This window comes from Carcharhinus amblyrhynchos, chromosome 14 (genome assembly GCF_965287045.1).
Source record: "Carcharhinus amblyrhynchos chromosome 14, sCarAmb.v2.hapA, whole genome shotgun sequence".
In the NCBI taxonomy this organism is placed as follows: Eukaryota; Metazoa; Chordata; class Chondrichthyes; order Carcharhiniformes; family Carcharhinidae; genus Carcharhinus; species Carcharhinus amblyrhynchos.
In genome coordinates, this window is record NC_137337.1 from 20,973,606 (window position 1) to 20,998,358 (window position 24,753).

The 24,753-nt window shown below is 42.9% G+C and overlaps 1 protein-coding gene across 4 annotated transcripts in view; it reads right to left on the bottom strand.

The window, feature by feature from the left end:
- Positions 1–836: 836 nt before the first annotated feature.
- Positions 837–24,753, bottom strand: part of LOC145352475 (sodium/potassium/calcium exchanger 4-like) — a 274,927-nt gene continuing 251,010 nt past the window's right edge. For all 4 annotated transcript variants that reach the window (XM_080202379.1, XM_080202377.1, XM_080202380.1 and 1 more), the window contains exons 13-16: positions 20,025–20,139; positions 15,485–15,597; positions 13,112–13,177; positions 837–4,463 (exon numbers count right to left, since the gene is read on the bottom strand). In XM_080202379.1, coding sequence (XP_080058505.1) covers positions 4,311–4,463; positions 13,112–13,177; positions 15,485–15,597; positions 20,025–20,139 — 447 coding nt within the window. In that variant the 3' untranslated portion in view covers positions 837–4,310. The remainder of the gene's footprint in view (positions 4,464–13,111; positions 13,178–15,484; positions 15,598–20,024; positions 20,140–24,753) is intronic.

Genomic DNA, 24,753 nt, shown 5'->3' on the forward strand with positions numbered 1-24,753 from the left:
AAAATAAGTGTCTAAGAATGAGACCCAGGTTCATTGGTACTTTTGTTCTTTTAACTTTAATCTATTTCCTCCTGGGGGAGGGGTCCCAAAGAACTCAACCACTTTCACCAGCTCTGAGTGTTAGAGTCACCCAGGATGTTCCTTGCTCTGATCTTCTCCAGTTAATGTTGGAGTACTGGACAGCATTCATTACCTCACTGTAATATCAAGGCCTTGAGGGAAGGCATGAGAAATGAAATCATATCTTACCCCTTCCCCATCCTGCCCAGTGCCACCATCCTACTCTTCAATCACCAGTGCCAAACCAGACAACACTCTCATTTGAATGTATAATAACTCAATAAATCACTTGAACATTCTCTATGTCGATGATTAATGATCAGGCAAACTGTAACTCAAAACGTCTCTCCTCAAAACCCGACAGCGACTGACAATTTATGTAAATCCTGATCAGCATTTTCACAAAATAACACTGGAAGTTGAAACAAAAACACGGAAAATGCCGAAAATAACCAGCGCGTCTAGCGTGGAGAGAGAACAAGAAAAAGGGCGTGATCTTACCGGCCATTCACACCACGCTCATGCCACAATGAGGTCGGAGAATTTGGCACCCAGCCAAATCTCCGTTCACTGCGGCAGGGTGGAAAAATGCTGCCGGCATGAACTGTGGTAACATTCCTCAATGTTTACGGTCAATAACATTTCATCAAAAGATAGAATTGTAATCAGTTCTGACCAAGTGAAAGTGGGGGGGGGGGGGGGGGGGGGAGGGGGGGAGCAGTGGGAGCACAGAAACGGGGGCAATGGTGAGAAAAAGGACAAAAGATAAAGCCTGTGGCAGGATGGAGGGCAGGACAGAGTAGATGTCAAAATGGTTCATGGTGCAAGGCCAAAGGTGACAAGCACGTGAAGGGAGGTGGTCAACGCAGTGCAGGGAGATGGTCTGGGGAAGAATAACCAGTCTGTGACAGGAAGGGACAGAGCATACAAACAAAGGAATGCACTAACAAATCGGGTCCAGGTAAGAAAGACTAACATAAAGACACATTACCTGAATGCACGTAGCATTCGAAACAAAGTAAATGAGCTGACAGCACAAATCAGTACAAATGGGTATGACGTAGTGGCCATTACAGAAACGTGGTTGCAGGGTGACCAGGACTGGGAACTAAATATCCAGGGGTATCAGTCCTGCTATTTCTTCCTTGATGATGGATTTTGATAGCAACACCTTTTATTTGGAGGAAGTGTAAAATAACCCCTCAGAAGCTGTTGACCTTTAACAAGATCCCTTCAAATTATAAACTTAATTCCATGCCTAAGAATGCTTTAGGTACAAAGGCAGAGCTCTGACACTCAGTCTGTAGCCCTGACACTCCTCATTATCTATTATGAAACAGGTGAGACTCCCTTATTGAGAAGTAAATCATGAACTCAATCAGGGAGCGCATACTCCAACAGGCCAACCTCATGGGCCCCACTGAGGTCATTTCAAAGCGATTGGATTGATTCCTAACAGTTCCTAGTTCCAAGGGAAGGTTACAGACCTGAAGTATTAACTCTTTTTCACTCTCCGCAGACACTGCCAGGCCTGCTGAGTATTTCCAGTATTTTTGTTCTGTTTTTATTTCAGATTTCCTTCATCCTCAGTATTTTACTTTTTCTACAAGAAATTGAAATCTGGATGTTTCCCTTTCTGGGAATTTCTTTCCTGAAGGTGCTCTGTCATGCCGAGGTTCAGTACCACAGGCATAAAGAGACCTCCAGTCCAAGACCACAAGAAACTACAAAGGATTGTGAACAAAGAACAGTGTGTCACTCAAATCAGCTTCCCACCATTGATTCTGTCTACACTTCCTGCTGCCTTGGAAAAACAGCCAGCATAATTAAAAACTACATACACCTCAGGCATTCTCTCTTACCCCTTCTTCTGTCCAGAAAAAGATATAAAAGTCTGAAGGCACATACCAACTGACTCAAGCACAGCTTCTTCCCTGTTGCCATCAGACTTTTGAAAGGACCCACTTCATATTAAGTTGATCTTTCTCTAGCTATGACTGGAACACTACATTCTGCACTCTCTCCTTTCCTTCTCTATGAACGATATGCTTTGTCTGTACATCACACAAGAAACAATACTTTCCACTGTATACTAATACATGTGACAATAATAAACCAAATCAAAGTCTGGTCAATGGGTCTAGTCAGATCCCAGACAAGGTCCACTGGATAGTAGTCAGGAGAGAAGACCCTGAAAGATTTACCCCTTCAAAGCTGAGGAATGAACCACAAACTGTGGCTGTCCCGGTTGCAATCAACCATCCAACCCAGAATTCAAATCTGGGACTTCCCTGGTCTGTATGGGTCCATACAGAAGCATACAGTACATTTACCCACATTTCAATTATGATGGCAATTCTTTCAAGTAAACATTGTATTCCAACAGCTGTGGAATTCACCTAAAATGTTGATTTGGTGAAAATTAAAACTGATTATCTGAGGATGCCCATTTGGACTGAGGGCCCTTTATAAACTGCACAATGTGAAGTACTAACTTACACCACTGTCACAGTGCAGTTTTCTCCGCTGCACATTGCATGCATTCCTTGCCCATACCTCCACGGCTGTTAAAGAAGCCAGAAGGTGCAACTGCAGCTCAACAACCACTGAACTGCTCAAACAGGCTGGAGTCATAAAGACTTAAATCAATCAGGCTGCAAAACTGAAAGGTTTTAACCAGCGCTTCAGTGTCCAAACATTCAGAGTTTTGTGCACAGCCTTTTTATTGCCATGATACCATTAAAGTGGTCTCAAAAATGTGAAAGCTGGGTTGTGTTTGGAATAAACGCGGCTCCCATGATGTGTGGGGGAGAGAAATATACATCAGAATCTCTTTAAAAGGAGAACTAGTTAGGATGCATTTGCAGATTGTCCAAAATAGCTTCAATGCAAACCGGTGACCGTACAGCAGAACGTGCCACCCTCGCTTTGAAGAACCCCATATCCCGTTAATGCAGCCATGATTCATTCCTGTGAAATGCGCGGAGTAAACAATTAAATCCATGTGTACGCTTCAGTTTGTGTGTTTGTTTTATAATTCTCCAGGATTGGCATTCAATCTGCAGTTTACTTAAAGCAAAACGATAGTGTGCAGTCCAGAGATCTTTGTTAAAAAGTCATTGCTAGTCTGGCGTTAAAAAAATGTAAATCTACGACCAAAAGTTAGCAATAGGAACAGCAGCATCTCTTCAAAGGCGTTTTCAAAGATAAATGACGCCTGGTTACAGTAGTTGCTCTCAGTCGCAAGAAAGCTTCATCTGCTCATGGCCCTTCGTGCAGAAAGCAACCATTAAATGTGAAAATATACAAATCGAAAGGGTCAACGTCCCTTTTTTTTTCAATTTTCCAAGGCTGTAATGAAAGACTTGTTAAAAAGGAATCAAACAGTCCTACTCAGAGACTCGTGGCAGTGAGGGTAACATACAGGGATAATATTTATATTGCCAAAGTATCGTAAAATGCTGCAGGAACTATATTGCACTTTTACAATTCAGTCCAAGAGTGAATTCATCCATGTCCATCATAGCTGGAACAAATGAATTAAATGTTTAAAAATGTGCACAAAGTTCTTCTTTTCATAAAAGGAACTCTGTCATTAATATGTTCTCTCTCTCTCTCTATATATGTATATATAACATAATATCAAAATACTATGAATCAAAATTCAAACGTAAAATCAGGATATATACTTTGCTAATAAAATGTACAAGAACGTTAGCATTTTCATTCATTATTGGAGTTACTATCACCAGATATACAAATAATCTTGTTCAAGTCTATACAATTCCAATATATACTCTTTTAAGTTACGGAACAAACAGAGACACGTTCCCACAAGTAGTATGGCCTAATAAAAGTTGGGTCAGAAAGCGCTGCCCAATAAATTGCTTCCCAGGCAAAACATGTGTGGTGAAGTCCCTTGAAAAATAAAGTGATTTTTTTTAGCTCTCTTGCTGTTTAATACATTACAATTTTGTGCTTGTGTGCACATAAGATGAACAAGGAAATCTAGACGAACACCGTTCTCCAGACGTCAAAAAATTTACAGGCGTACTTCTTAAAAGCTCCATAGGAGGGAGTGAGAGCTCCTCGCTGGATGCAGCAGTCAAGTCGGCTCTGTGTTAAAAGCTCTCTTAAACTTTCAAAAAATAGCCGCAAAATAAAAATCATTCTTTACGCGTGGAAGAAAGAAATGCGAGAAGAGCCTCGGAGTGTTCTGCTCGACGACCCCCAGTGTTTGCCCAATGTGCTTAAATGCTGTCTTGGCACATTGGCAGGTTGACAAAGGTAAACACATTGAATTCGATCATTATTGAGAAACACAGGAAAATAGCATAGAGCGTGAGCACATAAATACCCAGTTTTTTATCCAGTTTCCAGCCATTCACGTGGATACCCGCCACCTAGAACCACAAACATATACACAGTTAACACAGCAGAGAGTCACCTTGTCATGCATCTATAAGAAGCTGCCAGCTTTTGGTGTATATTTTGCTGGAAAATCTTGAAGATTAAAGGTTGGAATTCTGCCCCCCACCCCCCACCCGAATCGCAGCGAGTGGGACAGGACCATGTAGAAGTCCATTGACCTCGGGAGAGATTTTCCAGTCTAGGGGCGAACGTGGCCAGAAAATCCCACCCTAAGAATCAGTCAATTCTTTCCATGCCAGCAACTAATTACAATGCGGCCTTAAAAATAATTTTCACACTTAAAACAGGTAAACCAAGCAAATATTGTGATTAAATATGAAATGTGTTGCCTCCTGTGTGAAGTTAACACCAATGAACGTGTCCAACATCTATATTGGTAACTATTGCTTACAAACTCCCAAAATATAAGAATTGCCTTATTTTTAAAGTAAAATACCACACAGAAATGCTCAAGATGATTGCTGGTCTTCGTTATCAGAATATAATTCTGATTAACTCAGCAGGTAACAATCACTGGATTAAAAATCTTACACACTGGCTATAAGCATCATGGTAAACCAATCTGCTTTGTAGTGCAAACATTTACAAGCATTATTTGTCATTTTATCACTGGAAAGAGGGAGGTTGAGGGGAGAACTGATAGAGTTTGGCCCTGGAGGGAGTGCAGAGGAGGTTTACTAGGCTGATACCGGAGTTGAGGGGGTTGAGCTATGAGGAGAGGCTGAATAAACTAGGCTTGTACTCGTTAGAGTTTAGAAGAATGAGGGGAGATCTCATTGAGACGTATAAGATGATGAATGGGATGGATAGGATAGAGGTGGAGAGACTCTTCCCGCTCAAAAAAGACAGTAGGACTAGGGGGCACAGCCTCAAGATAAAGGGGGTGCGGTTTAGAACGGAGTTGAGGAGGAACTTCTTCACTCAAAGGGTGGTGAATCTCTGGAATTCTCTGCCCGTTGAAGTGGTGGAGGCTGCCTTGCTAAATATTTTTAAGAAGCGGGTTGATGGGTTCTTGATAAGAGAGGGGATTAAGGGTTATGGGGAGAGGGCGGGAAAGTGGAACTGAGCCACGACAGATCAGCCATGATCTCATTGAATGGTGGGGCAGGCTCGAAGGGCTAGTTGGCCTACTCCTGCTCCTATTTCTTATGTTCTTATGTTCTACAAAATTATGAGAGGCACAGATAGGGTGGATAGGCAGAGGCTTTTTCCCAGGGTGGAAATGTCAATTACAAGGGGGCACAGGTTCAAAGTGAGAAGGGGAAAGTTTAAGAAAAATGTGTGGAGGAAGTTTTTCTTGTAGAGCGTGGTGGGTGCCTAGTATGTGCTGCCAGAGGAAGTGGTGGAAACAGGCACATTAGCAACACTTAACAGGTATCAGAATGGGTAATGAATAGGGATGGAATAGAGGGGCAGAGCAAAGACAGAAGGTTTTATTTTGAGTTTAGTTAGAGCATCATGATTGTCACAGGCTTGAAGGATGGAAGGGCCTGTTCCTGTGCTGTACTTTTCTTTATCATTATTGGTCACGTTAGATTCTAATTATAAATTGTCTATTCTCCCTTAATTTTTTTGTTGTTACTGAATATATTAAACTATGCCTATTCTCAAGGCTTTCTGTGCAATGAGTCAAAGATTAGCAGACAGTATGAAATGAGGAAAGAACTGTTCCTGGTTAAAAACCATGTTCTTCTCCAGGTAGCAATCCTGGATTATTTAAGGGTTGCTGAAATATGGTTTATGACAGGAATTTACTACAGAACGGGGTGAAAAGGCAATCTTCAGTGCTATATCAGGCAGAGTGAGGGTCGAACCCTACACTGTATCTCGGCATCCGAACCATTTGCTAGATGAAATAATCAACTCATCTTGGGAGAAGAAGACAAACAATGGAAGGCAGAGGGATGACCGAGAGGAGGGAAACTGGATCCCAAAAAGCCTGCAACAAAAACTCACAAAGGGGGTCAAAGAGATTGTTTACTTGAAGGGGACGGATGAAGACTCCAGATACAGTGGGTAGAAGTACAGATGGGGCATGGGCACCTCACAGATGATGGCCTCAGGGGGGGGATGCTTGAATGAAGGAACAGACTTTTCCTTGAGGATGCTAAACTTTTCCCTCTGGGTTGCTGACATCCTGCTTGGTCTGGGGAAAGACAGGTGGGTTTGAGAGAGTGAGATGAGTGTACTGGACTGATGTTTAAACACAGCGTAAGGACGTTTGAACCCATCGGTTGAGGGCGGGTGGATGAATCAGCTGCTGCCCCACCAGGAGAGTTAAGGCATCCTTGCCTGTGCAAATTAATAAGGTTCCAAATGCAGAATCCTGTCATTCTGGCTAGTGTGCCTAAAAATGAGGCATCAAGCTGGGGAAGCTACAACACTAAACTAAATTGTATGCCAAATAGTGGAAGCAAAACAATAGACAAAGTTAAGAGACCTCATAACCAATGGATCAGATCAAAGCACTGCAGTCCTGTCAAATCTAGTCACTGATGATGATGGACAATTAAACCATTGACCAGAGGAGAAAGTTCCACAAATATTCCCACCATCAATGGTGACGGAACCCAGAACCTGAAATAGTTACGACTATTTTTACCAGGAATGTCGAGTGGATGACTGGTCTTGGTTTTCTCCCAGGGACACCAACATCAGAAATGTCAGTATTTAGTCAATTCAATTCACTCCATGTGATATCAAGAAATGATTAAATGCACTGGACACAGCTATGGGACTTGGCAACATCCTGGCAGTATTTCTGAAGACTTGTCCTCCAGAACAAGCCACTTCCCTATCCAAAGTGTTTCAGTGCCGCTACAACACTGGCATCCACCCAACCATATGAAACCCCGCCCACAAAAGGCAGGAGAAATCCAACCGGGCCAATTCCTACTCCCTCAGTCAACTCTTGTTAACCACCAAGATGATGGAATGTGTTTTTGACAGTGCTATCAAACAGCAACGACCTGTTCACCAATACTCAGTTTGGGTTCCACATGAGTCACTTGTCCCCTGATCTCACTGCATCCAGGTTTAAACATGGACCAAAGAGCTGAACTCAAGAGGCGGGTGAGAGTTACGGTTCTTGGCATCAAGTCAGCAGTTTTGTCAGGAAACAAAGGTAGTTTAACTAATCTATATTTGTGTTTGTGGATATTAGAAAGAAGGTATTAATTTAAGTAAGTTTAATTTTGTGTTTCTGTATAAGGATTAAAACGTTAGTTAGCTTCGTGTTAAATAAAGGTGCCTACATGTCTGTGGTTCTTGGTTTAATTGTGATTAAATGGTTTACGATGTGAAAACAAACAAGCCTGAAAGCAAGACTAGGCTGTTGCTTAGCACCCAGGGGCCCACACGGAAAAGCATAAACCCTTGTGGTGCAGTTGAAACTAGGCATCGAGAGGAAAGCAGCTATTATAGAAAGTGCCAGTACAGATAAGACAATGGTATAAGGTGCAGAAAGCAAGTTCCAGAAGCTAAAGAACAGATAGCTGTAGAAACCAGGGAATGAAAAGAGGTATTCCAGAAGGACTGAAAAGGGGAGGAAGCAGGTGTTGGACATTATATTGGAAAAATAAGCTTAAAACTCTAGTACATGCTCATTATCGCCGCTATTTACTAAAAAGGTTTGGAAATCTTCAGTTCAATCTGTGAGAGGGAAGCCATTAGTCACAAGGGCTCCCCAAGGGCACAATTAGCCAGGGGCTAGTCCCAGGCAGGACTTTATGGGTGTTAGGTCTCAAGGTCTGTAATAACAATGTGGGATTGTTCTACCATCTATTCTGGCAGCTAAATCATTTAGAGATAACTTGGGAAGGCAACACTTTAGAATTCATTAAGCACTGAGAAAACTAGACAAGGGAGTGCAATTGATGTCCCCAAGCGATATACAAGTTCTGTTAAAAAACAGTTGTAGCCAGTGATAAATCAGATTAAATAGCATGTACGAACCTTTACTCTGATTGGGTCTTATAATCAAATTGGCATGCACATGTTGCAATTGGTTAGTTACATTCACATCTTATGCACGAGTTAATCTTAATCAATAGTTATGAGTGGATATAGATAACTCATTTTTCAATGCACATCTTTTGATTGATATATGCTAATATTTTGATCTTAACTATAATTGTCTGAATAATTATTGAATCAGGGCATTTTCGTGGTATACCACTAGTTGGAGTGCTGGGACTAGCCTGTACTATACTTTGTGTCTGAAACTCTAAAGTCTTCAGCTGGTTTTCTTGAGAGCAAGAGTAAAGCACACTATAGCTGATTAGATGCATTTTTATTCCTAAGAAGGACTGAAGTCAAGGGGTCAATAAACTGGAATTTGAGCAAGTTACTGTTCACTGAAGTTAAAAGGGGCAGAGAGAGACTCCAGTTAAAGACAGAGCTAAGAAGTGCCGACCTGATGAAGTTGGTTAGCGAGAAGCCAGATTTCTAAGTGGTCGTAAAGTTGGTGACACCTTAATACAACCTGTGCTGCAATGGTGTTTATTGGGGTGATTGGGTAATCAAGATTTGTTTGGAATGCACATGGAAATCCAGGGAAGTGGAATACTGAAAGGAAAGGCTGAAATCCTGGAAGTGGATCCTTGGTGAAGGTATCTGATGAAAGCACTGTTTGGGAGAAGATTCTGAGGTGTGTTTTTTGAGAGTGGAGTTTGAAAACACTTGGGTGAAAATCAGAGTTCAGTGAGACCACTGGGCTCACACTGTGACAAGCATCTAGGAAGATGTGAGGGGAAATCCACAAAAAAATATACTGAGTGCGTATGAGATGGGTTTCTGGGGCAGCACATTGAAGAATCAACTTGGGATTGGACTATTTGAGATCTAGTATAGTGTATTGAGAAAAAGCTAATTAAAAACCTAATTTTAATAGAATCTTCAGGAAATACTGACCATAATATGAAAAATTCTAAGTTTGAAAGTGACACAATTCATTCTGAAACTAGCATTTTTAATCTAAATGAAGGAGATTATGCAGGTATGAGGGACATAATGGTAGATTCGGAAATACACTAAAAATATTGACACTAGGCAGGCAATGTCTAGAATTTAAAGAAGTACTGCATGGTCTACAACAAATATACATTCTTCCTAGACACAAAAACCTAACAAGAAAGATTAGTGAACCTTGACCAACAAACAAAGTTATAGATTATGTTAAATGAAAGGGAGAGGCATACATGTTTGCCGGAAGACAAAAGGTAAAATTGGGAGCACTTTAAAATTCAGCAAAGGAGGACAAGAAGAAAACTGATCAGGAAAGGACAAAGAGAATATGAAACTAACAAAAGACATAAAAGTGGATCGTAATAGCTTCTTTAGGTATATGAAAAGATTAGCAAAAGCAGAGAAGTTAAACAATTATTTTGTGTCTGAGGAAGTTGTTGGGGGCAGGGTAGGAGTGGGGAGGGGAGAGGAGAAGAGGAGGTGGTGTCTGGAGTGGGAGTGGGGGTGGGGGAACCAGCCAGGGGATCTGATTCCTGATAAATTGACCCATTCCCAACTCTAAAGAGTGCAGACATCAGGTGAAGACAGGATTGCATGCGCCTCTGATAGCCTCCATTGTAGAACAATAAGCTGGGCCTCAATGTTCAGTATTTAGGAGGCTGTTCCCAGAATAGAGTTTTAGCATTCGCTGGGAGCCTAGAAAGATTCCCATGCACAGTGACCCAGAGGGTGTGAGATCACATTCGACTGGACATTCCAGAGACAGTCGTGCTATATGTACATATTTGCACTGAGGGGTGTGCTGACGGCACCAATTTGATCTTACATGTTCCGGTATTAAATTGCACACAGGTTTTGGAATAATAAGCAGAGGGTTCAGACTGGTAAATATGAGTGATGAAGCTTAAGGAAACCTCCAGTCTCCTAAATCCCGTTGAACAGAGACATGGCATATGGTTTTCAGACATAGGGTTGTAAATTGTTAACAATGCCCTAGGAGAAGCACATGAGCCCTCCATTTACAAGACTGCCGAAGCTACTAAATTCAACATTCAATGGTAAACAATCCTCAGAATAGATCATCGAATTCTTAAGATTGTTAAACTTTAGTCAAATGAATGAAATCTGGGTAACACAGGTCCCAGACTGATAAACAGAGCTCTCAGACTGCTGAAAGCAACCATTAGCCCGATGCATCCAGCTCCCAAACTAATAAATACACCATCAGACTAATGAATACAGCTCTCGGACTCGAGAAAGTAGTCATTAGATTGATAAATACAGCTCCCGACGTAATAAAGCTATCATCAAAGTGATGATCACAGCTCCCACACTGTCAACTGCAGCCATCAGCTTAATAAAAACAAGATGTGCTTGAGAATTAGGTCTACTGAGGATGCTTAGCTATGACAATGAGATCAAGAAGTGTTCCAGCACAGGGCCCATGTTTAGCAACTGATGGGGAAGTGATGACCTAGGTATTACCGCAAGACTATTAATCCAGAAACTCAGCTAATGCTCTGGGGACCTGGGTTCGAATCCCGCCATGACAGATGGTGGAATTTGAATTTGATTTTAAAAAAATCTGGAATCAAAAATCTACTGATGATCATGAAGCCATGGTTAATTGTTGGAAAAATCCATCTGGTTCACTAACATCCTTTAGTGAAGGAAATCTGCCATCCTCACATGGTCTGACCTACATGATGGCACAGTGGTTAGTACTGCTGCCTCAGAGGGCCAGGGACCACGGTTCAATTCTGGCCTCAGGTCACTGTCTATGTGGGGTTTGTACATTCTCCCTGTGTCTGTGTGGGTTTCCTCTGGTGCTCTGGTTTCCTGCCACACTCCAAAGATGCGGGTTAGGTTGATTGGCCACGGTAAATTGACCCTAGTGTCAGGGGCATTAGCAGGTAAATATGTGGGGTTACGGGAATAGGGCCTGGGTGGGATTGTGGTCAGTGCAGACTCGATGGGCCAAACAGCCTCCTTCTGCACTGCTGGGATTCTATGATACCTGTGACTCCAGAGCCACAGCAATGTGGTTGACTCATAACTGCCCTCTGACAAGGCAGAGCAAGCCACTCAGTTCAAGGGCAATTAAGAATGGGCAATAAAAGCTGGCCAGCCAGTGGTGCCCATGTCACATAAATGAATAAAAAAACTTAGAAAAGTGCAGTGTTCTGTACATAGACATGTGCAATGTTAAATAAACACGTTGTGCAAGGAAAAGGCAGCGGTGAAGGAAAGGGACTTGGATATTTCACTGGATCAAACTCTAAAGGTGCATGACTAGATGTTTGTGAAGCTATTCCTAAAACCATATTCTATGGTACATTAACTGTTCAATTCAATATAAAACAAAATATACAATTTTATCCTTACTCATGAGCTTGCTTATGCCCGATTTAAAATACTGCAATCAATTTTGGATTTCTCACATGCTGAGGGGTATTTAAGCGCTTGGAAAGAGTGCAGAGAACAGCTACTAGACCAAATCCCAGCACCATAGTCAGGTAGGCCCAATGAATTGGATCGCTCGACTTGAGAGTAGTGTGGACTTTGGAGTGATGCGATTGAGATTTAATGGAGGGACCAAGATGTACTTAAGTAGATCAATTTTGTCAACTGGATAACTCTTACTAGTTGTGCAAGGGCAGAACTAGTTCGACAATTCCTCTTTTCCCAGAGAATGGAGCCGGGTAACAGGTTGATGGCGAATGCTGATCTGCTTAATTTTAGAGGAGGAAGCTAGACCTGTTTCTGCCTGGGGCGAAGATCATCTCATAAAAGAGGTAGATATTCTGTCAAATGAATCAGGGATTCCTGGACTAGTTTCAAGTGAGGAGGTCAGAGAGGAATTTTCATTTTTTCTTCCATCATTGGACTGGATTTTTATCCAAGGCTTTTATTTATTTATCAGTGTCACCAGTAGGCTTGCATTAACACTGCAATGAAGTTACTGTGAAAATCCCCCAGTCACCACATTCCGGCACCTGTTCGGGTAGACTGAGGGAGGACTAAGTACAGCCAATGCACCTAACCCGCATGCCTTTCGGAGTGTGGGAGGAGATCCAAGTACCCATAGGAAACCCACGCAGACACAGGAAGAACATGCAGACCATGCACAGTCACCTAAGTCAGGAATTGAACCACGTCCCTGATGCTGTGAGGCAGCAGTGCTAACCATTCTGCCACATGCCACCCTCCCCCTGTATCAGGAGATTACAAGACTCCAAGTGGATTACAAGTATCTGCATTGTGATTAATCAGACACCACAACTGCCTAAGAGAGATTTGTTTGGCAGCGGTCACACGTTCTGATGGAATGGCGGAGTTATTAGCATGTGTGCGAAATATAATGTAAATGTAGCTCCTCATTACACTATTCAGTACATACAGAACACAGTCCCAACTACAGTTCTGACAACGTTACAGCTTTTCTAAAGCCATCATTGTCAGAAAATGTCTAAAATAAGGAATAGCAGATTGCCAATGGCACCTCCCCCATAATCCACTAGTGAAAAAGCTGCTCCAGGATTGGTCAACAGAAGGCCAATGTAACATCAGCCATTACTCATTCCATGTTGTGGATTTGGAGATACAACACACACTGTTTGGAAACATTTGCATGTGTGGAAAGCAATGTACTTACTGTGAGTGCCACAGATCCTAGAAGAAGTATAACAGAATAAACCAGACCTCTGCTGTTGATGTGAACCTGTAACATAAAATGAAACACTTCAGCTTTTAAAGGGTAAATTGCAGCATTAATAATAGCACAGATTCACTACAGTGTGGAAGGAGGCCATTTGGCCTATCGAGTCTGCACCATCTCTCCTATGTAGGCTGTCCTATTCCTATAACACAGTAAAAAGTCTGACAACACCAGGTTTTAGTCCAACCTATTTATTTGATAATATACTCGCAAGCTTTCGGGTTAGCCCCTTCGTCAGGTGAATGGAGAGTTCTGGCCTCAGACAGAGCATATAAAGCACAGACAGTTTAGAGATTACTGATTAGAATGCGAATCCTTACACCTAACCTGCTGTTCAAGACCTGAAGTGGCTGATAATGTGAGTGGAAGGAGCACTGATCACAGTTTAAAGAGATGTGTATTGTCTCCAGACAGTACAGTAAGTGAGGTTTTGCAAACCCAGGCAAGTCACGGGGGTTACAGATAGTGCGACATGAACCCAAGATCCCTGTTGAGACCGTCCTCATGTGTGTGGAACTTGGCTATCAGTCTCTGTTCAGCGACTCTGCGCTGTCGTGTGTCGTGAAGGCTGCCTTGGAGAATGCTTACCCGAAGGTCAGATTAGATATAGATCTATTCCTATAACCCCACACATTTACCATGGCCGATCCACTTAGCCTGCACATCTTAGGAAACTAAGGGACAGTTTACACGGCCAATCCACCTAACCTGCTTGGGCTGTTAGAGGAAACCACAGCACCCAGAGGAAACCCACGCAGACACAGGGAGAATGTGCAAACTCCACACAGACAGCGACCCAAGCCGGGAATTGAACCTGTGTCCCTGGCTCTGTGAGGCAGCAGTGCTAACCACTGTGCCGCCTCTTATCCCTCCCTGAACACTTGAACAGCACTTGAAGCTGCTTAGGAAAGAATTTCCTGGAGAGGTCTAGATTGTCATTTTGGATTTTGCCCAGAGTTAGAATTTTCTAATTATTTTGATTTTTATCAAATAATTCTAAATGATGTTTTCATTCTCAGAAATATTTTAATTTTCATCATGCAAAATGATCATTGTTTGATTGCAGGATTGATTTTTTCATTTGTTCATGGAATATGGACGTCACTGGCTAGGCCAGCATTTGTTGCCCATCCCTAGTTGCCCTTGTTCAGAGGGCATTTAAGGGTCAAACATATTGCTGTCAGGAGTCACATGTAGGCCAGGTAATGATGGCAGATTTCCTTCCCTAAAGGACATTGGTGAGCCACATGGATTTTTACAACACTTGACAATGGTTTCATGGTCTTCATTGGATTTTTTAATTCCAGATTTTTTTAAATTGAATTCAAATTTCACCACCTGCCACGGTGGGATTCGAACCCAGGTCCCCGAAGCATTACCCTGTGTCTCTTCATTACTAGCCCAGTGACAATACCACTATGCAACGCCTTCCCTGTTGTCGAGTTAACAAAGTCATTAATCGTATGTTGCACAAGCAGAGAATGCAGGCATTTAAAAGTAGAATTGCAGCTTAATTGTTGCTTCCCATCCCAAAACTTAGATGTTGATTCCACTGACAAAATCAAAGACTGTGGTCTCATGTCATGGATTTATAATTCAGTCTCTCCAATCTCAGAAAATGGTTGTGTGGGTGATTTGGACTGTAAACATTCGTTCATAGAACTTATTCACTTACTGAGACTTTCTTATGACTAGATCCCTCAGTTCTCTCAAGTTTAATGTTTATTTATTAGTGTCACAAGTCGGCTTACATTAACACTGCAATAAAGTTACTGTGAAAATCGCCTAGTTTCCTGTTTGGGTACACAGAGAGAATTTAGCATGGCCAATGCACCTAATCAGCACATCTTTCAGACTTGTAAGAGGATACCGGAACAAACCCACACAGACATGGGGAGAACATGTAGACTCTGCACAGTGACACAAAGCAGGAAGCAAACCTGAATTCCCAGCACAGCAGAATCATAGAATCCCTACAGCGCAGAAAGAGGCCATTCAGCCTGCACCAGTAGCAATCCCACCCAGGCCCTATCCCCGTAACCCCACATATTTATCTTGTTAACCCCCCTCTGACACCAAGGGGCAATTTAACATGGCCAATCCACCTAGCCTGCACATTTTTAGAGTGTGGGAGGGAATCGGAGCATCCGGAGGAAACTCACACTGACACAGAGGAATGTGCTGTGAGGCAGCAGTGCTAACCGCTGTGTTGCTGTGCTGTCCCAAACAGGACTACCAGAGAAAAACAAAGAAATATTGGTTCAAACAGCATTTCCCAGTCAAACAACATGAAAAGTAAAATAGACTTACAACAGAACCAGTGCTAATAACCATTGTCTGAAGACCCCATGGAAGACCAAGGCCCACAAGGATATCGAAGACGTTGCTTCCTATTGTGTTAGACACTGCCATATCACCCATCCCTACATATAAAGAAAACACATTTATAAAAATCTATCTGGTTGTCTAAGCAACAATTGATAAGTTGTTACTAACCCATTAGAATTAGATTTTTTTGTGCTGTTACCAGAATCCATGGAAACAGTTGGTTTGGAATGTAACGGAGATGACAGCAATGTTTGTGTGTTTGAGTTCAGTTTGGGTTGAGTGAGGTGCACCGTGTTTGACCTAACCTCAACAATTTTGGGCTTTGTGCATTTTGATCATGAGCAGCACCCAAAGTTGCCTCATTGCGACCAGTGTCCAGAATTGGACTGTTGGGAGGTCTCCAACCATGATAAAGGTCATCTAGCTCCAAAGCTCTGATGGCTCCCTTTTGGAAGAACCATTCTTTAATTCATTAAGCCTCCTTGGTGACTGCTTTGTCTCTCTCCCTCTCCAAACTCTCGAGCATCTTTGAGATTCTTCCCAATAATGTACATTCCAGAAGAACAATGCTGAGGTGGCAGACTTTAAGACTCCTGTGCCCTCAATTACAATGGCTAAATTTTGCTTGGGTTGGTGATAATACATTAATTTGGTTTCAAAGCTGGTTTTGAAGAATGAAAGGCCAGGCAAAGGGAAGGGAATACAGAGTCTTATCCTCAATAAGATGATTTGTTTGGGTGTATTTTCTAAACAGGCAGTCAACTCAGTGCAGAACACACAGGGTGGAATTCTCCCATTTTGAGGCTAAGTGTGGCAATGGGCAGTTCTAGTGGAAATTGTTCCACTGGCCAGAATAATGGGATCCTGCACCAGATTCCATGCCTGGAACCTCCTTAATTATGCACGGGTGAACTTCCCTCTGACTCTCCTGGTGGACTGACACCTGATTTGTCTGCTCGCCCTCAATTGACAGGTTTGAAGGTCCTGGCGCCATACTTAAACACCAGTCGAGTACATTTGTATCACTCTCTCCTGCCCACCAGCCTTCACCAGACCATACACAATGTCAGCAGCCCAGAGGGAAAAGGCTAGCAGCTTCAAGAAGAAGTCTATTCCTCAATTCAAACACCCTACCTCGAGCCCATCACCTGTCCATGCCTCACTTGCCCCACTTGGACTGCTACCCAATGCATCTGGAGTCTACATCCACCCCTTCCAGTGGACAATGTGGTATTCTGTTGATCCCTTGTTTGGGACTTTTTCCCTGCAGTCTATTGCGATCCAGCTTTCCTCCCCTCGGTCTTCCCTCTGCCTCTCACTGTTGCATCCTATCACTACAGCAATACAAGGGGTAAGGTTAGAGATTACTCTCTCTCCATTGTGTTCTTCAACAAACACTTGGAAATAGAGCCTTGAAAAGTTATGAAAAATATCAAGACGGCAATAATTATTTCCGCAGGCAGCTGAATTAATTACAAGGGCCATTAATTTAGAATTTATACCTGAAATCTACAGGAAAAGTTTAGAAGGAATATTTTCTTTAAAGGATTAGAGGGACATGGAATGTATTATCATAAGCGACTGGATCAAATGGTCTGAGAAACAGCAGGGAAATAGTATTAGAGTAGATGGTGTTGAATTTCAACTGGAGTTTATCTTATACCCCCACTTTTAATCAATGGATGTTCTCAAGAGAAATGGCCAATTTCAACTATTGATGTGGTCAGATCTGGAGCTACCACATGGGACAGAATCTTTAGGATGGTGAGGTTTCTCTTCCTGTGTCCCAAGAGTTGGCAAAGAACACATACATCCCTGTCACGCTTCAATGAGTGTTGATTGGCTGGAGGCGGAACTTATGCCCCTCAATGGACAGAGCTGACAACAATTGGGTTGGTTGGCAATTCTGCAGTCTCACTAGGGGTGGGACCGCAGGTAGCCCCCAGAGCCTAAAACTTAGATTTTCAGTCCCCCCACCACCGCTGCCCCCCCCCCCCCGCCCCCCGTGTTTGCCCATGACATGTGCAAGAGCCACTGGCCAGACTGTGGCCCAGCCATCCCGACACAGAATCCATTCTGAGGGGTCAACTTCGGAAGGACTGGAATATCCTGCTGCCAGTGGAAGGGGCTGGAAAATCCTGCCTTAAGTTCTGGGATTCCAGGTCTTGGAGGTCTCCAGGAAGAGGTAAGAATTAGATTTCTCAGGGTGGACAGGGTAGGAGACGCTGGGGAAAGGAGGTGGGATGGGTTTGGGGGTTGAGGATGTGGCAGGGGACAGTGGGGGGCTGGGTCATAGGAGAGAGGTCAGGTTGAGGAGACGGGATGGGGGGTGGTTTTCAGTTTCAGTTAAGTGGGACGTGCCCGATGTTAAAAGGGGGCTGCTAATTGAGGTGCCCTGCCCACACCTGAGGCCAGAACCTGGTTATGTTTGGTCGTTGCCCAGACCCTGATACTCCTCCCTACCAACTTAAAATCCGAAGCTAGGAAAGAAATAGCTCTCAAGTGGTCAATAATTGGCCCTTCAACTCCTTGATCCTGCTCCGCCAATCAACTGGATCATCTGACATTCCTCATGTCCACTTTCCTGCCCTATCCAGTAACCCTGGATTCCCCTTACTGATCAAAAATCTATCTCAGCTTTAAATATACACAAGGATTCTTCCCCATACCCTATTACTCTTCCTGGCAGGGAGTTTCAAAATCTCACAAACCTTAGAGGAGAAATCTCTTCTCATCCCAGTCCTAAATTGGCACCCCTTTATTCTGAGACTCTGCCTCTGCTCCTAGACTCTTCCATGAGGGGAAACAGCCTCTCAGCATTTATCCTACCAAGCCCTTCACGAGCTCTATAGATTTCAATGAGATCACTTTTCACTCTTCTAAATCCCAATGAGTAGAGTCCCAACCTGTTTAATCTTTCCTCAGGAGACAATCCACCCATTCTGGGGATCATCCTAGTGAGCCTTCCCTGAGCTGCCTTCAGAACAATACATTTCCTTAAGTCTGGACACCAAAACTGCTCACAGTATGCCAGATGTGGTCTCACAAACCCACTGGGTGGGGACAGCATTAAATTCAGACCATGGAGCAGCTGAGGCAAATAGCATGGATACACTTAAGAGCAATCTGGGTACGTGCATGAGGCAGAAACAGATACAACAATCTGCTGCTAAAGAAAGAAGGGAGGAGGTTCATCTGGAGCAAAAACACCAGCATAGATCAGTTGGGCTGAATGGCCTGTTCCTGTGCTACATATTCTATATAGTTCTATGTAACTTTTCCAGATGGTCTGCTAATTCCTCACCAAAGTTACGGCAGAAGATTGATGCAGATTGGGAGTGGCACCCTCTGCAGGACGATTGTCTGAATAGCTACCTTTTGGACTGAAACATTGGCGATTTTAAAGAAGTGTATTTCATACATAGGAGCCTGTTTTCCTTCACTCACTAATGAGCTCGACACATTGGCAGGAATTCTACCACTTCACCTGGGAATCGGAGCGGGTAATCAGAGAAACCCTACAGTGCGGAAGGAGGCCATTTGGCCCATTGAGTCTGCACCGACAACAATCCCACCTAGGCCCTATCACCGTTACCCCACATATTTACCCCACTAATGGATTTGGGCCTGTGTCTGTGGGAGTTTGCATGTTCTCCCCGTGGTTGCGTGGGTTTCCTCCGGGTGCTCCGGTTTCCTCCCACATCCCAAAGATGTGCTTTTAGGCTGATTGATTGGGTACTAAATTGTCCCTATATTGGACCTCCCTGACCCTCGCACATTAGGCGTAGACTAAAATCATGAATAGGTCACTGAGACAGTGGGACGGCGGCGCGGGCTCGTTGGGCCGAAGGGCCTGTTTCCCGTGCTGTGTTGTTCTTTGTTCTTTGTAATGCCTCTAATCTATGCATCTTGGGATACTGAGAGGTAATTGAGCATGGCCAATCCACCTAACCTGCACATCTTTGGACTGTGGGAGGAAACCGGAACACCCGGAGGAAACCCGCGCAGACGTGGAAAGGACGTGTAAACTCCACCCAGACAGTGACCCAAGCCGGGAATCAAACCTGGGTCCGTGGCACTGTGAGGCAGCAGTGCTAACCAATGTGCCACCATGCTGCCCATTGGGAAGTTCCATTGACCTCAGGTGGGATTTTCCGGTCTTGGGTTGAGCTTGGCTGTAAAATCCTGCCCATCATTTCCTATCAAGTTATATATACTGCCTACCCTAACCACTGTTGACAATGGGAAAAATGATGAATTTGACCTATTATCTATTCTGAGTATCTTAAAGGAACTGTATTAAATTTACTAAGACACTGATATCTGACAAGGTAAAATTCCTAATGCATGAGAACAATCAACATTGATTCTTTGAAACAGAAATCAATTGTATTGATCAAACAGTCGGGATGTCTGTAAAGACAGGCTGGAAAATGTTAGTGAGAAATCGGAGTTAACCTGGCTTACGTTAGCATTTGGCACTATTAATAAACCAGTGTAAAATGATCAAATATCTATGTACCTTGTCTGGCCACTATTAAACTAGCCATGCAATCTGGAACACTCGTTCCTGCTGCCAGAAATGTGATTCCCATGATAATATCCGGAATCCCCAGCGTATATCCTGTTACAGTGACCTGCACACAGAAAGGAAACAGGCGAACATAGTCAAATGTATGACAACCATGCAACACCGTAAGGTCTGTACAGAAAAAAGTCACTTTACTGCACTCATATCATCTCATGGCAGTTATACAAATGGACATTAGCAACTGGTTTCACACCACCAACCTGTCCTGGTTCCCCCCCTTAATACTATAGTTAAGAAAGCCCATCAATGCCTCCACTTTTTCAGAAGACTAAAGGAATTTGGTATATCAGCTGTGACTCTCGCCAACTTTTACAAATGCATCATAGAAAGCATTCTTTCCGGTGGTATCACAGCTTGGCATGTCTCCTGCTCTGCCCAAGAACTCTGCAAGAAACTACGAAAGGTTGTGAATGTAGCCCAATCCATCATGCAAACCAACTAACCATCCATTGATTCTGTCTACACTTCCCACTGCCTCGGCAAAGCAGCCAGCATTATTAAGGACCTCACGCACCCCAGACATTCTCTCTTCCACCTTCTTCCATTGGAAAAAAGATCCAAAAGTCTGAGGACATGTACCGACCAACTCAAGATCAGCTTCTTCCCGGCTGTTGTCAGACTTTTGAACAAACTTACCTTGCATTAAGTTGATCTTTCTCTACACACTAGCTATGACTGTAACATTACATTCTGCACTCTCTCCTGTCCTTCGCAATGAATGGTATGCTTTGTCTGTATAGTGTGCAAGAAACAATACTTTTCACTGTATGTTAATGCATGTAACTATAATAAATCAAATCAAATATGTATCTAAGTTACATCTGCTGCTAGTAAATGCAGCAGATTGAATCGGTGGGCATGTCTTATTAAATGGTATTAGCAATAAAATCACTTTGACTTCTGGCAACAAGCGAACAATTTCAAGTCTTCAATTCCGTGTGTGAATGCTGCCTCTCAGTCACAGCCAAATGTGAATGAGTTTAACAGATTGGAGGACAGCCACCAGGCCTTGATGCATAGCTAAACCCAGAGGCACAAGGGCCTGTTTAAGTACATGTTCCTTTAAGATGATACATTTGTTCATATAAGGGCTCCTGAGTATAAAACAATGGGAGTTTTCCTCAGGTACTGAAGATTTATTTGGCTTTTTTACAGTCATAATAATTCAGTCTCGTATATATTGTGCAATGACAGCTGTGATTTCAGCAGCCGCTGCTATGGTAAAATTCAGCACTAAGCTTAGTAGCACAAAGCAAAACAGTTGGCTCGCATCACATTTGGAGAATCAAATGCCAGAAGATTATCCATTTTGATCCCAATATGCCAGCCATTTGTATGGACAATTTCTTTGAGCTTTGTTTAAATGTGCTATAACGAACAGTGTGCAGTAGGCCTCACAGTTCAAACAGCCCACCACGGGCAATGGATTTATATTCAGCCAATCAGTAAGTTGTCAACTCAGAACGATTACAGTTCTCAGGCCTGTTCCCTCTGCTAAGAAAGAGGCTTAAAAGCCCTGAAATGGTACAATAAATCCCATAATCTCTCCACAATCCAGTAAGTGAAATGATTTTGCTTCAAAGGACACTTAAAGGGTAAATGTTTGGTACATTGAACTTCAAAAACCACACTATCACAGATTTGTGTTGGCTATCCTTGACAAATTCACACCGCTCCAAGTGCTACAGTGAAAATTATATTCAACACATATCTTCAGTGCTGGTTTCCATCAAAAATAATATGAATAAGTAAGTGGCAGAAGCAACACCACTTTTGTTTATTAATTGCCTTGCCAAAACTGTTTCTTTAAAAATAAAAAAAAATAATGTGTCATGTACCTGAGCTCCTCAATCTGTACTGTCTGTGTTACTTCATTTATATTCATTTGAAAATTTCTCAAAAAAAAGGCCAAGTTAAAATAAAACAGATGTGGCCTAACTGACTTCCTACCACCAACTGAATAAAAATGACTAACTGATGATAAGAACGTAAGTATTAATGGATGTCAGGACAACAAGCAAGAATGAAGTAACAAGATGCATTTCACAAAGTAATTATTTGGCAAAATACTAGAAATACCACAAGCTTTGAACTTTCCACTTCCATACTATACTGACCCAGTGCACAACTGTTCTCCACTTCTGACAATTTAACTTATTTAATAGAATGTTCTGTGGGAAAACATAGCAAAAGCTTCAAACCAAGAATAAATTCCCAGTGCTTCAGTAGTGGGTGGATGGATACTGAAAAATTTATAATTGGCAATGCTGTCTTGTTCATTAGGAGGAAGGACTGCATACAGATTTTGCCAAGGGAACATTGGGTGGCACAGTGGTTAGCACTGCTGCCTCACAGCACCAAGGACCCAGGTTCGATTCCCGGCTTGGGTCACTGTCTGTGTGGAGTTTGCACATTCTCCCCGTGTCTGCGTGGGTTTCCTCTGGGTGCCCTGCTTTGCTCCCACAGTCCAAAGATGTGCAGGTTTGGTGGATTGGCCATGCTAAATTCTCCCTTGGTGACAAGAGGACTAGCTAGGGTAAATGCATGGGGTTATGGGGATAGGGCCCGGATGGGATTATGGTCGGTGCAGACTCGATGGGCTGAATGGCCTCCTTCTGCACTGTAGGATCCCATGATTATGGGTGGGATATTCTGGCCACACTCACCCCAAAGCTGGAAAATCCCGCTCAAGGTCAAAAGATTGTTGTATGGTCCCCACCCCATGCGCAAAGTGGGACAGGAAAGTTGCCCCCACTGTTTCCCTCATTTTTGAGCAAGCAACACTGAAAAAAATACACAAATTACAGACAAAACTTTGCACCAACTTACCTTGGTTTCTGACACATCTTTAATGTAACACATTCAGTACTTATTAGATTTAATTCACGATAACAACTTTTTCGAAACAAGACATCAGATCTAATTAAAATAACATTATTGTCTAATTCTGCATACATGAATGACAATGATGTTTCTTCACCCTGCACCTCATGGAAATTATGCAAAATGCCCATTGCAAAAAATATTTTAGCACATCACTTAATTCAATGTTACAAATCTTTAGCGAGCAATCACTTGTGTTCAGAGGCTATGCAGTATGATGCAGATCAAATGAGTGGGAGGTTACCCCAATTGGTTCCATTAGTCTAAATGAGGCAAAGTAATTGCCCATGGGTTTGTCCCGTGTGAGTCCCAGATCATCTGAAACTCTGCCCGACAAATATAGCTGAGAAACTTAGCTTCCTACTGGTTAATTAACAATCACACATTGGTTCCACCTCAACAAGTCATTAGTGCCCAAGTCGCACAGCAAAGGTGGAACCCGTTTCAAAACATTGCACCCAGTTGAAAGTTTACGGTGTTGGGAATCCTTGTGCTATAAATAATTAACTAAGCGTGGAGAGTTGGTCAAGGGGGCAGCAGTACAAAATGGACCCTAGAAAAGAAAATCACATGGGGTGCAAGATCAGCTGCCAATTCACCTATTTTATGCCATCTTTCAAGGCAAATTTCACACCCAACTCTCCTCCATTGCATCAACCACTCTCTATGTTGTATCTGATACTTGAGGGGAAATTTGATAATTGGGAATTGTTTCTGAGGTTCAGGCATCCCCCCCACCACCCCATCCAAGAAACATTCCGGAGTCAGCCACAGGGACTGTCGCCCACTGAGGTGGGATAGGCTGTGCCGAAGGCCTGCCTCGGTGATCCAGAACCCCACTTCTTGTTGTAAAGAGAACAATAAAAGAAAAAGCAGCCCCTCTAACCCTCACACTCTTCATGCCCCATCCATGATAACTTCTGCTTCACGCCTGTACCCATCCCATGGTCCCTCATACCCACATTGTTGACCTAAGCCACTTAATCCACCACTATGACCTGTTAAAGCCTTCATGCTAACCTGTGCCCCACAACCTAACCTCCATGGTCTCTCATACCTTCCATGCCAACTCATGCCCCTCTACCCTCAACCATGACACCTTATAGCCCATAGGCCAACATATGTTTCTTAATCCACACCAAGGAACTTTATAGCCTTATGCCAATTTTGTGCCAACTCATGCCAGCATATGACACCCTTACAACCACCTTTTGCCCTTTCAGTCTCCATGCCAACTCATCCAGTATCCACCATGGGCAGATCTCAGGAGCCATGCTAAAATGACAATTAAGTTCTAAGTGTGTATTGATGGCCACTTTTTAAAAAAAATTCTCATTGATAAAACTCATTCAATACATTTAAATTTATTCAACTACTTAATCACTTATGAAAATGACCATTTGAATACCTAGTCCCACACCAAAGACTATAACTAGTGAATTTACAAGACTCTCCCTCCCCCACTGTGTGAATAAAAGGTTGAGGAATTAGCAAGCAGCATTAATGCTACAATGACAACCCTCAGGTTTATGTCAACAGATAGATTTTGAAATTGCATATATACACAGCAGGCTGATTTTTAAAAATCCTTGACAGCTTATTCAAGTTTTTAATGCACATTCATGCCTCCTATTACCAATTCTAAGGGCACCTTATCTCTCTCAAAGGGCACTTGATATCTCCTGAAGGGCATCTTACTTCTCCCAAAAGGGTTCCTGGACCTATCCATTACCATTCCAACAGGGTTTCCTACTTCTCCAGATGACTCCAGCAGCTT